Raw genomic sequence first — 14,168 nt, forward strand, 5'->3', positions numbered from 1 at the left:
AAAAATCGGAAATATAAAAATTGACATTTTGCAAAAATAAAAATCACCCTAAATTGTTTATCAGTAATATGCATTTCAATAAAAAAAAACTTATAAAAAATAAAATTTACGTAAAAATTCAAGGGTAGATTTTCGAGAAAAAAAATGATAAAAACGGTAAAACTAAAAGTAAAAAATGAAATAAAAACTCACCCTAAACTCGAGCCATCCGTATTGTTGATACTAGAAGGCTGAATTGAAATTCCACTGCTATTGGTGCTATTTCCGAGGTCTCTATTTGAATGCGAATCATTGCTGGCTGCAACTATCGAGCTTGAATCGGGAATATTATCATTTAAAACTGCATTATGAGTGCCAGAATTCGTTGCACTGCTTTGTGTGTTGCTGTAACTCGCAGTTTCACTGCTTGAAGAATCCGAGGAACTTTGGCGAAATATTTTGTTTGGCAATTTAGAGGAGATGTCGACACCACCAAACACTGAAATTCCTCCAATTGGTTTCTAAAATATGAAGCGTTATGCTTGAAATTTAAAAATTAACATCGAAAAGGTATATATGTATTTTTTTTTAACAAAGTCGTTTACTTTTCAATAATTTAGATTAATTTTTAACCAACTAGTTTAATTTTAAAACTAAACACATGATTTTTAACGAAAAAGATTAACTTTTTACCGAAAAAAGACGCCTTTTCAACAAAATACATGAATTTTCAACCAAAAAATTACTTTTTCAATTAATTTTTGACTGCTTACTGAAGTAATTGAATTTTCAAACAAATAACAGAAATTTTCAAAGAATAAGATTACCATAAAAGACAAATCTCCAACAGAATAAATGAATTTTCTATTGAAAAAGACGAATCTTCAATAACATAGCAAAGATCAATTCTCAAATAAGTAATTAAATATTTAACTAAAAAAGTCCAATTTTTAACCAAAAGTGGAATTGTTGAATTTCGAGTGACAAAATTAATTTTCCACAAAAGCAACGAATTTCCAAACGAAGTGATATATTTTCAACTATAATAATGAATATTTAACTGGAATACTTTAATATTCAACCAAACAGATACATTTTTAAAGAAGAGGATTAAATTTCTACCAAAAAACGACGTTTTATCAACAACAACAAAATTAATTTTAAAGTGTAAACGATAAATCGCGAACCAAAAATTGAAAAGTTACATTTTTAGTTCAAGAACTGAAATAGTTCACTTTTTATTTAATAAAATTAAAGTTAGATTTTTAATTTAAAAATTAAATAGTTACATTTTTAATTTAAAAATTTATTTTCAGAAAAAGAGATGAATTTTGAACTAAAAATTCTAGGGCGCGCAATTTTAGCTTTTTTTTTTTCTTATCTTGCATAGTTTGACCAAAAAATGGAATTTTTGCATTTTTCATTATTTTTTGTACAATCAAATTTGAAATTTTTAACTATTCGACCAAATTAAAAAAGTTGTTATCATAAGCTTGTAGGGCTTTCAAAAAGGAACGTTTTCTTTTTGAGGCTTTTTTCCATATCGTGCATTTTTGAATTAAAAAAAAGTGGTCTCAAAATTTTTCAAAATACGCTCACTTTTTGAATTTTCACCCAAAATGTCTGGCTAACAAACTTGACAAATCTAATAGTCAAACAAAAGTTAGATTTTTATTTAAAAAACTGAAATAGTTAACATTTTAGTTAATCAAATTAAAGTTAAATTTTCAGTGAAAGAAAGCTTTTAAAGTTTAAATTTTAATTAAAAAATTAATACTTAGCAAACATTTTTCGTCACATTTTTAGTTTGAAAAATTAATTTTCCACTAAACAAAAAATAATCTTTTTAACCAGAGTTAATAATCCTTAACTAAAAATATTTAAAAAACCTTTTTAACCAAAGTGAAGAATTTTTTATTAAAATTATGAATCTTCAACTGGAATATATGAATTTCAAAGAAAAGTGTATAAATTTTAAACAAGTAGTTTTGCGCCATTAAAAAATCAACTAAAATTATGAATATTTAACTGAAATGCTTGAATTTTCAAACAAACAAATATATTTTCAAACAAGAATATTAATTTTCAACCAAAAAATGACATTTTTCAATAACAAAAAAATGAATTTTCAAGCGAAAAAGATAAATCGTCAACCAAAAATTGAAAAGTTAAATTTTTAGATAAAGAACTGAAATATTTCATTTTTTAGTTAATATAATTATACAGTTAAATTTTAAGTGATAAAAATAATTAGTTTAATTTTTATTTAAGAAATTAATACCAGGCAAAGAGATGAGTTATTACTAAAATGATGCAACATTTAAGTGAAACAGTCGAATTTTTAGTTTAAAAAATTAATTTTCCACTACATAAAAAAAAAACCTTTTTCATCAAAGAGATGAATTTTTGAAAGTTTTTTCCATACAAAAAAAAAGAAGAATTTTTAACTAAAATTATGAATATTTAACTGAAATACTTGAATTTTCAAACAAGAATATTAATTTTTTACCAAAAACGACGTTTTTTTCAAGAACAAAAAAATGAAAGAAAAAAAAGCGTTCATCCAAAAAATGGAATAGTTAAATTTTTAGTTTAAAAATGAGTTTTCAACAAAAATGATCAATCAAGAAGATTAATTTTTACTGAAAAAGAGGAATTTACAAAATAATACGAAACGATGAATTATTAATGAAAAATTGAAAAATTAATTTTAAACTTGACAAATTAAATTTTTAATTACAAAAATAAAAAAGTAATATGAAAACAGTATATTTTTTTAAAAACAAAGTTGTTTATTTTTCGAAAATTTAGATTAATTTTCAATAAAATAGTTTAATTTAAAACAAGTTTTTGAATTTTCAAACCAGTAACATGCATTTTCGACAGCAAGAATCACTTTCTACCAAAAATAAGAACATAGTTAATAATTAATTAAAAATAAAAACATAATAGTTGAATTTTCAACCAAAAAAGATTTCCATTTTTAATAAAAAAAATAGTCAAATTCAACCCAAAAGACGAATTATGTAAAAGATACATGAATTTTCAACGAAATAGTGGAGATTTCAGTTAAAAAATTTTATTTCCAGTAAATATTTAAATCATCAACCAAAGCAGATTCATTTTTTGTCATTTTCAACCAAAAAGGATTTTTATTTTTAATTAGAAACAGTTGAATTCAACCAAAAAGACGAATTCTTAACAAAATAAATTAATTTTTAGCCATATAGTGGAGATTCCAGTGAAAAAGTTTTTTTTTTACTAAATATTTGAATCTTCAACTAAAGCAGATTAATTTTTTGTTAAAGAGTTGCATTTTTAAACAAAAGTTTTATATTTCTACCAAAAGGGATAAACTTTAGAGAAAAAAACTCATTTTTGTCCAAAAACTAATTAAATTTTTTTACAAAACAGATGAACTTTAACCAGACAGTTGAATTTTCGAACCAAAAATATTTATTTTGAACAAAATAGTAGAATTTCAAAACCAGAAAGTTTAATTTTCAATCCAAAAAGACGTACTTCCGTAAGGACGAATGCTTATAAAAGAATGAATGATAAGCAAAAAGTTCATTTTTAAACAAGAAAAATTGAATTTTCGGCAAAAAAAGGTGATTTTTTAACAAAATAGTTAAATTTTCAAACCAGAAGGATTAATTATCAACCAAATAGTCCAATTTAAAAAGAAAGATGAATTTCTTGAAAGATAGTTCAATTTTTAACCAGAAAAGTTCAACGTTCAACAAATTACATTAATTTTCTACCAAATAGTTAAATTTTTGACTTATAAATGATAAATTTTCAGCTGAAAATGTAATAGATAAGTTTCCGAATAAAAAATTTAATTATTAAGCCAAAAAATCAATTTTAACAAAATACATGAATTCTCAACCGAATTGCTGAATTTTGCAGAGAAAAAATCGAATTATCTACAAAGTACTTCAATTTTCAACCCGAAAATATGATTTTTCCCCCAAAAAGTTAATTTTCTACCAAATACTACTTTTTGCCACCATTAATATGAATTTGCAATAAAAGTTCATTTTTAACCAAGAAATATGATTTTTAATCCAAAAGAACACATTTTTTATCCTAAAGACGAATGTTTAACAAAAAAATCTAATTTTTGGCCAAGAAAAGGACAGTTTTAAAGAAAATAGATGAATTTTTAACCAAATAGTTAAATTCTCAAACTAAAAAAAATAATTTTTTACGAAATAGTCTATTGCTAATAAAAAAAAACAATTTCCTATCCAAAAAGACAAATGTTTGAAAAAAATATGAATTTTTAACTAAAAAAAGGTGATTTTTTAACAAAATGGTTAAATTTTTGACCAGAAAAGATGAATTTTCAACCAAAAAGTACATTTTCAACCGAGAAAGATGAACTTTCAATAAAAAAATGAATTTTCAAACTAAAGGGACAAAATACGTTTAATTTTTAGAAAAATAATTATATTTTCAATCAAATAATACCATGTTTAATCAAAAGCGATGGTTCTGACTTCTGAACCAAAAATATAATAGTATAGATTTAAGAAAACAAAAAAAATACTAAGAGTACGATAAAAAAAATATATTTTTTTTTAATTTTAAACGAAAATGGCTAATTTTTTTAGAAGGCAGTCAAATTTTCAACTCGAATAGTTGAAATAAAAAAATAAAATAAACTTAAATCAAGAAACAATTAAATTTTAGCCATAAAAGTTTGAGTTTTTAACAATATAGTTAAATTTTCAAAGAAACAATTATATTTTCAACAAAATAGTTGAATTTTTCACCAAAAAGTTGAATTAACAATAAAAAATTTCATTTTCAACCGAAACTGCTGAATTTTCTTACAATAAAAATGAATTTTTAATCCAGAAGGACAAATTTTTTATCCGAAAAGACGAATCTTAAAAAAAAAACAATTGATTTTTAACCAGAAAAGATGGATTTTCAACAAAAAAGTTCATTTTCAACCAATAAAGGTGAACTTTCAATAAAAAATATGAATTTTCTATACAAAAAAGACGACAATTAATAAAACCCCGTTTAATTTTCAACACAATAATTAGCTTTTCAACTAAGCAGTACAATTTTTAATCAAAAGAGATGATTCTGATTATTAAATTAGAAATATAATAATAGTATATTTTCAAAAAAAAAATCAGAGTCAATTAAAACTATTCATTTTTTTGGTTTAAATAAAAAAGACTAATTTATTAGACTTCAGATGAATTTTTTAATTAAAAACTTAAATTCTAACTATAAACAATTTAATTTTTGACCAAAAAGTGATTTTTTAACAAAATAGTAAAATTTTCAAAAAAATAATTTATTTACCAACAGAATATTTGAATTTTAAACCAAACATTTAAATTTTCAAACCAGAAAGATTAATTTTCAACCAAATAGTTAAATTTTCCAACAAAGAAGATGAATTTTTTAGAAGATAGTTAAATTTTTAATCAGATAAGTTAAATTTTTAACAAAATATATTAATTTTCTACCAAATAGTTGATCTTTCGACCTATAAAGGATAAATTTCCAACCAAAAATGTAATAAGTTCGATTTATGAATATGAAATTTCATTATCAATAAAAAAATTAATTTTTACAAATTACATAAATTTTCAACCGAATTGTGAAGTTTTTAAGCGAAAAAAGTGAATTTTTTACAAAGCAGTGCAAATTTAAACCCCAAAATATGATTTTTCAACAAAAAAGTTAATTCTCTAACAAATAGTTTCATTTTTAGCCAAATAGTATTTTTTCCAAGAATATATAAATTTTCAGTAAAAAAAGAGTTCATTTTGCACAATAGAGTTTCACTTCCTACCAAATTATTGAATTTTGAAACCTAAAAGATAAAATATCTATAAAACAGTTGAATCTTCAACTCGAAAGCTTCAATTTTCAACAAAAAAGTTAATTTATAAACAAGAAATATTATTTTTTAATCCAAAAGGACACATTTTCTATCTTCAAGACGAATGTTTACAAAAAAATTTAATTCTTAACCAAAAAAGATACGTTTGAAGAAAATAGATGCATTAAAAAAACCGATGAATCTTTAATCAAATAATTAAATTTTCAAAAAAATAATTAAATTTTCAACAAAGTAAATGAATTTTTGACCAAGCAGTTGATTTTTTAGAGCAAAAAGATTAATTTGTATCCAAATCGTAGATTTTTAAACAAAAAAATCGAATTTCTTAGAAGACAGTCGGAAATCTCGATAAAAAGATGATTTTTTTACAACAAAAAAATGAATTCTCTATTCAAATGCAAGAATTTTCTATCCAAAAAGACGAATATTTAACAAAACAGTTGTATTTTCAACACCATAATTGAATTTTAAACAATGTAATTGAAGTTTTAAACAAGCTGTTGAATTTTCAATCTAAAAGTTAAATTTTTATCCAAATCGTCAAATTTTATAAGAAAAAAAAGCAAATTTCTGAGAACACAGTTTAAATTTTAAACAGAAAAGTTCAATTTTTAACGAAAAAGTTCATTTTCAACCAAGCAAGAAGAACTTTACATAAAAAATATTAATTTTCTATAAAAAAAGATTAACGATCTACAAAACCATTTATTTTTTAACAAAATAATTCCATTTTCAAACAAATAGTACAAATTTTAATCAAAACAGAAGATCCTTATTGCTATACTAAAAATATAATCGTAGATTCTAAAAAAAATATACTAAGATTGCAATAAAACGAACTATTTATTTTTTTATTTAAACCAAAAAGGAGTAATTTCTTAGACTTCAGTTTAATTTTCTACCCAATTTCATGAATTTTTAGTAAATTATGTAAATTCTAACGAAGAAACAATTGAATTTTTGACCAAAAAGTACATTTTAAATAGAAAAAGGTGAATTATTTAGAAAGTAGTTAAAATTTTAACCCCAAAATACCATTTTTCATCAAAAAAATTAATCTTCTACCAAATAGTTTAATTTTTAACCAAATAGTATTATTTTCAACCAAAATTATGAATTTTTAATTTAAAAAAGTTCATTTTAAACAATAGTTTCATTTTCTAACAAATTATCGAATTTTAAATCTGAAAAGATTAAATATCTGCAATACAGTTGAATCTTCAACTCGAAAAGTTCAATTTTCAACCAAAAAGTTCATTTTTTTACCAAGAAATATGATTCTTCAATACAAAATGATACGTTTTTTTATCAAAAAGACGAATATTTAACAAAAATATCAATTTTTTGACTCTAAATTAAAAAATAAATCAATAAATTAAAAAAATTAACGCAAATTTAAGTTAGAAACATTAAAAATGAAAATTTTTTCAAATCTTTTTTAAGTTAAACACTTTTTTCAATTAGAAGTTATATTAATTTATTTTTCAGCCATAATAAATTAATCATTTTTTCATTGTTATTTATACATTACAATTTTTTTTAAAGTATTTTTTTAAATTCTCTTAAATATATATTTTTGCAAAGAAAAAAATAACTTTGAATTTTCCCAACAATCTTTAGAAAATGTTTGTATTATCTTAAACTTTTCCAAATTCTAAAAACCTTCAAAATTTAATTTCAAAATCTTCAAAAATCTACATTTCATTTTACACATTGTGAAACCTGACAAATTTGAAATTATTTTTGAAATTTTTTCAAAACTTCTAAATGCCTTTTAAAATGATTCCAATTTTTCCTAAAACTTTTAATTAATCCTGCAAGATTAAAAAATTTGCTTTAAAATTTTCCAGATTTTTTTTTACAATTTTGAGATTTTTTTGGGATCTTTTTAAATATTTTGTCAAAACTAATTTTTCAGAATAGAAAATCATTTTAGTTTTCCAAAAAACCTTGATAAATTTTATTCATTCCTTTGAACTTTTTAAAAGTATTTATAAAGCTTCTAAATCTTTTGTTTAAAATCTTCAAAAATCTACATTTTTTTAAATCTCCAAGTTTCCAATTACTTTTTAATATTTTCAAAACTTCTAAATATTTTTCAAACTTACAAAAATAAAGACCTAAAATAAAAAAATTATTGATGGTAAAATATTTAAAAAATAGACATTCTGAAGTCAATGATTTCATCATTCAAAAAGTTAACAATAAAACCTAAAATTTAATTAGAAAAAAGTTAAATTCAAACATATTTTAAATCACAATATGTATAATGTGAATGGATATATTTTTCTTCTAAAGATTTGTAAAATTCCCTGCCAAAAAACTTAATTTTCAACCTAAAACGATAACTTTTCTACAAGAAAAAAAATGAATTTTAAAATAAAAAAAGAGAAATTCTAAAAAAAAAATGAGAAAAGAAGGCAATAGTAAAAATATTTTCAAGTCCCTTACTGTAAAATTGAAACGAACTTACTTTTCTAGTTCCCTTATCCGGAGGTGTCTCGGATTTAAGCCGATTTCGTGGTTGGGAAGTACTGAAAAGATCATTTTCGTTGAGTTCATCGTCCCCAAAAAGATTCTGCACATCATCGTGAGTTTCTGGAGTGCTCGTTGCCATATTTCCTATATTCTCCGTGAAACCACTAGTCAGATACTTTTTGTCCAAGACTTCTGAATTCTTCAAAAATGTCTCGCTCTTGGGAACAATTTTCTTACTTTTTGTTGAAAAAATATCATCCGAATCTTCCGAATCGGCATCTCCAAACAAATCGTCGAGGGCAGACTTTGGTTTTGTTGCTGTAATTATATTTACAAAAACAACATTTAATTTATCTAAAAATAGAGAAGAGCTTAATTCATAATTTAAGAAATTTAATTTGGACCGAGAATTTTGCCAAATTTTTTTTAATAAAAATTTTATCCACACTCTAATTTCAACCTTTTTTTAAAAAACGGTTAAAATCAAAGCCGAAAGGATATTTTTTCTAAAAATTTATAAAATTCCCGGTCAAAAAATAAATTCACGATCATTTCCCGGTCCAGCGGCCACTCGGTTAATCTTTGAAGTACAGGCCCATTTTAAAAATAATTTATTTATTTCTATCTACAGTTTATACAATATAACTGCTTTTTTCCATAAAATTTTTAAGTTTAAACGCTTTTAATTTTCAATTGTTTAAGTATTTAAAGACCGGGAAATAACAGTGAATTTATTTTTTTACCGGAGATTTTACAAAATTTATAGAATAAAAAATGGTCCAAGTTTGATTTCAACCGGTTTTCAAAAATAATTTCTTAAATTGTCATTTTTATAAATTATTATATCATTTAGTTTAGAATCCTTGATTCGAAAATTTTTCACTCAAAAAATTTTCCATTTTAGATTTTTAATTTTTAAGCATATATTTTAATTTAAAAAACATTTTAATACAGTTTTAAAGGTAAAAAAAAATTAGAAGTTTTTAAAATCGAAGATTTTTTAATAAAAAAAAAACAGGGTGGCCGCCGGATCGGGAAACCGAGGAAAAATTTGGACAAGTTCGATTTTAACAGTTTTTTAAAATAATTAAAGGGCGCTATTGAAAATTTAAACAATTGAAAATTAAAAGCATTTGAACTTGAACATTTTTTTATAAAAACAGTTTCATTTTATCAACTGTAAATATAAATTAATACATTATTTTTTTAATGGATCTGTACTCTAACCATAGAAATCTGAACAATAATTTATTTGACCAAACAATTTTAGATTTATTCCGATAATTTTATTTTTAAATATAAATTTTCATAATTTATCAATAATTTATATTCAATTCAGAGTTTCAGATCTTCCTTTATATTATTTTTTATGTTATATTTGATAAATAAATTTATTAATATATTATTTTTATTAATTTTTTCAGCCATTAAAAAATGTAAAGTGAATTTTCCTGTTTTCAACTTAAAAATAAATCCATAATAATTTATTCGTAATAAAAGGTTTTTATTAAATTGAAAATATTGCTTGAATCTAAATTATTTAATTTGAAATTTTTTAATGTAGAAAAAGATGAGTATTTAATATTTAGCAATATTTCACTGTTCATTTAAGACGAGTAAATTGAAACCAAACCGTTAAAACAAAAACAATTTAAAACTGAATTGTTTAATATAGAAAGCTTAGAATCTTTAGATTTTCGAAAAAAATTTAAACTTTTAGCGTTACAATTTTAATTTTTGTATTTAAAAAATGATCAATTTATAAGTGAAATTGTTAAATTTTAACGCATAAATAATAATTGAACGCTTATTATTTGTAGAAAAAATTCGAATAATTTTAAGAGATATTTAGAAGTTTTGAAAAGATTCAAAATTAATTAAAAACTTGAAATTATTTCAAGTAATTTAAACAAAATGTGTTAACATTTTTTTCAGAACATCTAAACATATTTTAAAATTAATCGAAATTTTCCTGCAATTATTGAAAATCCTGCAAATTAAAAGAAAAATCTTTAAAATCTTCCATAATTTTTCAAAGTGAAAAATCATTTCCAATTTTGCTAAGAATCATAAGAAAATTTTTTATTCGTTTGAAATCTCTCACAATTCTTGAAAAAAAATTTTTTTTTATTTAAAATCTGCAAAAATCGATATTTTGTTTTAAATTTGGCTGTATTTGAAATTATTTCAAGCTCTAAATTTAATTCGAATCTTTTTAAAACTTCTAAATATCTCTTAAAGTCACTCTAATATTTTTACAAATAATAAGTATTCTATTTTTATTTATAAATTCAAATTCAAATTTTTTTAAATTTGCAGGATTTTCTAGAAATTATAGAAAAATTCAATTCATTTTAAAATATATTTAAAAGTTCCGAAAAAAAATCAAAAATTATTTTGAATTTGGAAAAACTTTTAACCACGTCTAGATTTCTAATTACAGAAATGTTCAGTTTAAAAAATCATTTTTCAATTTTTAATACATTAAATTTTAACGAAGTAGTTGAATTTTCAACTAAAAGATAACAATTGTCGACCTAAAATAAAATAGTTAAATCGTCTTTTAGAACAATTAACAATGAAGTATCTCAAAAAAGGTTTTTTAATTTAAAATCAAAAACATTAGAATTGAGCCAAAAATGCGAATTCTCAACAAAATAGTTCAGAAAATAGTTCAAAATTGAAAAGACGAATTTTCAAGAAAAGTTAACTTTTTAACCAAAATCGATAAAGGCGGATTTTCAACAAAACATATGAAATTTCAACCACATAGTTGAATAAAAAAAATGTAATATTTGATGTTTTAACGAAAAACAATTTTTATTTTAATCCAAGAACGTTTCAATTTTACCAAAAGGAAAAATAGGAAATTAAAAAAAGAAAGGAATTCTGAAGGAAACAGTTAACTTTTCAGTAAAACAGATACTTCTTAATGCATATATTTAATTTTAAACATGTTACAATAATTTTTAACCAAATAGTTCAACTTTGAATAGAAAAAAGTACATTATCAACGAAAAAAAATTAATTTTCAACCAAAAAAAGAGACATTTTTAACAAAATATATGAAGTTTTAAACCAATAGTTGAATTTCCAACAATAACAAAAATTTCAATAAAAAATATAATAGTTATATATTTCTTTGTTTGAAAATGTTTTTTTATAAGAAAAAAAACGAATTTCGAAAAAAATAGTTAATTTTTTCAATAAAAGAGAAGAATTTCTAAAGAAATACATGAATTTTCATCTAAAAATGTTAATTGTTGACCAAATAGTTGAATTTTTACCAAAGTCGCGAAATTTTCAATTCGAAAATGACTTTTTCACAAATCTGTGGAATTTTTAGCCAAATAATTGAATTTTTATACAAGAAGATGAATTTTGAACCAAGAAGATTAATTTTCTACCAAAAAATAAGATTTATTTTTTCAATGACAAAAAGCAATGTTTTTAAAATTATTTTTTAAAACAAAATAGTGAAATTTGTAACCAAGGAGATAAATTTTGAACTAAAATGATTGTTCAACCATACAATTAATTGTTTGCAAAGTAGTTACACTTTCAAACAAATGATTAATGTTTCAAGAAACAAACAAAATAATTTTCAACCAAGAATATTAACTTTCTACCAAATAATACAATTTTTGAACAAAGTACATTAATTTTCAACGAAACAGTTGATATTACATCTACAAAAAATTAATTTATAAATAAAAATTGGATAGTTACATTTTTAGATAAAGAAAAAAATTTTCACTTTAATTTTTCTTGGATAAAAATCCAACAAATTGTAGAGGATTTAACTATTTTGTTAAAAATTCATCATATTTTGTTGAAAAAATTCATCTTTTTGGATTAAAAATTTTAATTTTTCGTAGCAACATATATTTATTTAAAAATTCATAATTTGATCGTGAAAAGTCAACTGAAATCTTTTTTGAAAAAAAAAATTGATTTTTCTGATTTAAAAATTCATCTGTTTTAGTAGAAATTAAATTTTTTAAATTGCAAATTCAACTACTTTTTTTGATAGTTTATATTTCTGATCTAAAAATTCATCTGTTTTAGCAGAAATTAAATTTTTGTAATTGAAAATTCAACTATTTGGGTAAAAATTAAACCACATTATTAACTATTTATCTTTTTGATTGAAAGCCTATGCCATTGGTTGCAAATTTAATTATTTAGTAAGAAAAAACCTTTTTTATTAAAACTAATTTTTTAACTGAGAATTTAAATTTTCGTTTAAATATAATATTTTGCTGTTGAAAAATTTTTTTTTGTTGATAAATATTTTAATAATTAAAAAAAATATTAAGTACAAAATCATCTGTTTTAAGAAAAATTTCATTTTTCTTGAATATAAATCAAACTGTTTGGTAGAAAATTTAAAAACTTTGATCGTGAAAAGTCAACTGAAATCTTTTTTAAAATAAAATTCAATTACTTTTTTTGAAAATTTATATTTCTTATTTAAAAATCCATCTGTTTTAGTATAAATTTAATATTTTAATGGAAAATTCAACTACTTGGGTAAAAGTTAAACCACATTCTGAACCATTTTTTTTATTGAAGACCTATACCTTTGGTTGAAAATGTAATTGTTTAGTAAAAAAAACCTTTGTTTGTTGCTTAAACTTAATTTTTCAACTAAAAATGTAATTTTTCATTTAAATATAACAATTTGCTGTTGAAAGGGAACTGACATTTTTTTGTATAAATATTTTACTAATTAAAAAAAAATATGACTACAAAATCATCTGCTTCAAGAGAATTTTCATTTTTCTTGGATATAAGTGCTGAAAATTGAAATATTTTGTAGAAAATGTACTAATTTTTAGTTAAAAAGATTCGTCTTTTTAGACTAGAAATTCAATTCTTTTCGTAGAAACTTCATTTTGTTTAAAAATTCATATTTTGAACGTGTAAAGTCAATTAAATTTTTTTTTTAAACAGAAATTCAAATTATTCTTTTTAAAATTTATCTATTTTAGTAGAAATTTCAGTTTTTGTTATTGAAAATGCAATTATTTGGTTGAATCACTTTATTTAAAAAATCATGTGTTTGTTGTTCAACATTTATATTTTTAGTTGAAAATTAATCGTTTTTTCGTTGAAAATTCTGTTTCGCTGAAAATTAAAATATTTTGTAACAAATTTACTCATTTTTGGTTTTCAAAATTCTTCTTTTTGAATTAAAAATTTAATTAATTAAAATTAAAATTAAAAATTAAAATTAAAATTAAATAAAACTTTTTTTCGTTGAAAATTTAAATATTTTATAAAAAATCACTCATTTTTGCTTGAAAAAAATTTGTCTTTTTTTATTAAAAATTCGATTTTTTCGTTGAAACTTTTATTTGTTTAAAAATGCATATTTTAATCGTTAAAAGCCAACTACATTTTTTTAAACCGAAAATTCAACTAATCTTTTGAAAATTTATCTTTTTGATCTAAAAATTTATCTGTTTTGGTAGAAATTTCAGTTTTTTAATTTTTTTTTTTTGCTTGAAAATGCAACTATTTGGTCGATTCACTTTATTTAAAAAATCATGTTTTTTTGGTTGAAAGTTTGAACCATTTTGTTGAAAATGATTTTTTTTTCGTTGAAAATTCATCTACTTGGGTAAAAGATAAACTACATTATTAAAAAAAAGTTAACTCTTCAGTAGAAAAGTCTTTTTTTTAAATTAATTTTTTAACTGAAAATGTAACTTTTCCATCTTATTCATTTTACATTTATCTTTTTCAGTTAAAAAGTCTCTTTTTTTAGTAAAAAATAATAATTTTCTAGAGGAAATTCGCCTTTTGGCTTGGAGATTAAACAATTTAGATA

General features: G+C 21.6%; 1 protein-coding gene across 2 annotated transcripts in view; it reads right to left on the bottom strand.

Annotated features, from left to right (window-relative positions):
* The window catches only part of LOC117177332 (WASH complex subunit 2C), a 126,442-nt gene that overhangs the window by 74,772 nt on the left and 37,502 nt on the right, over nt 1-14,168 (bottom strand). For both annotated transcript variants that reach the window (XM_033367957.1, XM_033367958.1), the window contains 2 exons: nt 8,328-8,650; nt 193-500 (listed from right to left, as the gene is read on the bottom strand). In XM_033367957.1, the coding sequence (XP_033223848.1) occupies nt 193-500; nt 8,328-8,650 (631 nt within the window). The remainder of the gene's footprint in view (nt 1-192; nt 501-8,327; nt 8,651-14,168) is intronic.

The sequence above is a fragment of the Belonocnema kinseyi genome, chromosome 7, assembly GCF_010883055.1.
Source record: "Belonocnema kinseyi isolate 2016_QV_RU_SX_M_011 chromosome 7, B_treatae_v1, whole genome shotgun sequence".
NCBI classification, from domain to species: Eukaryota; Metazoa; Arthropoda; class Insecta; order Hymenoptera; family Cynipidae; genus Belonocnema; species Belonocnema kinseyi.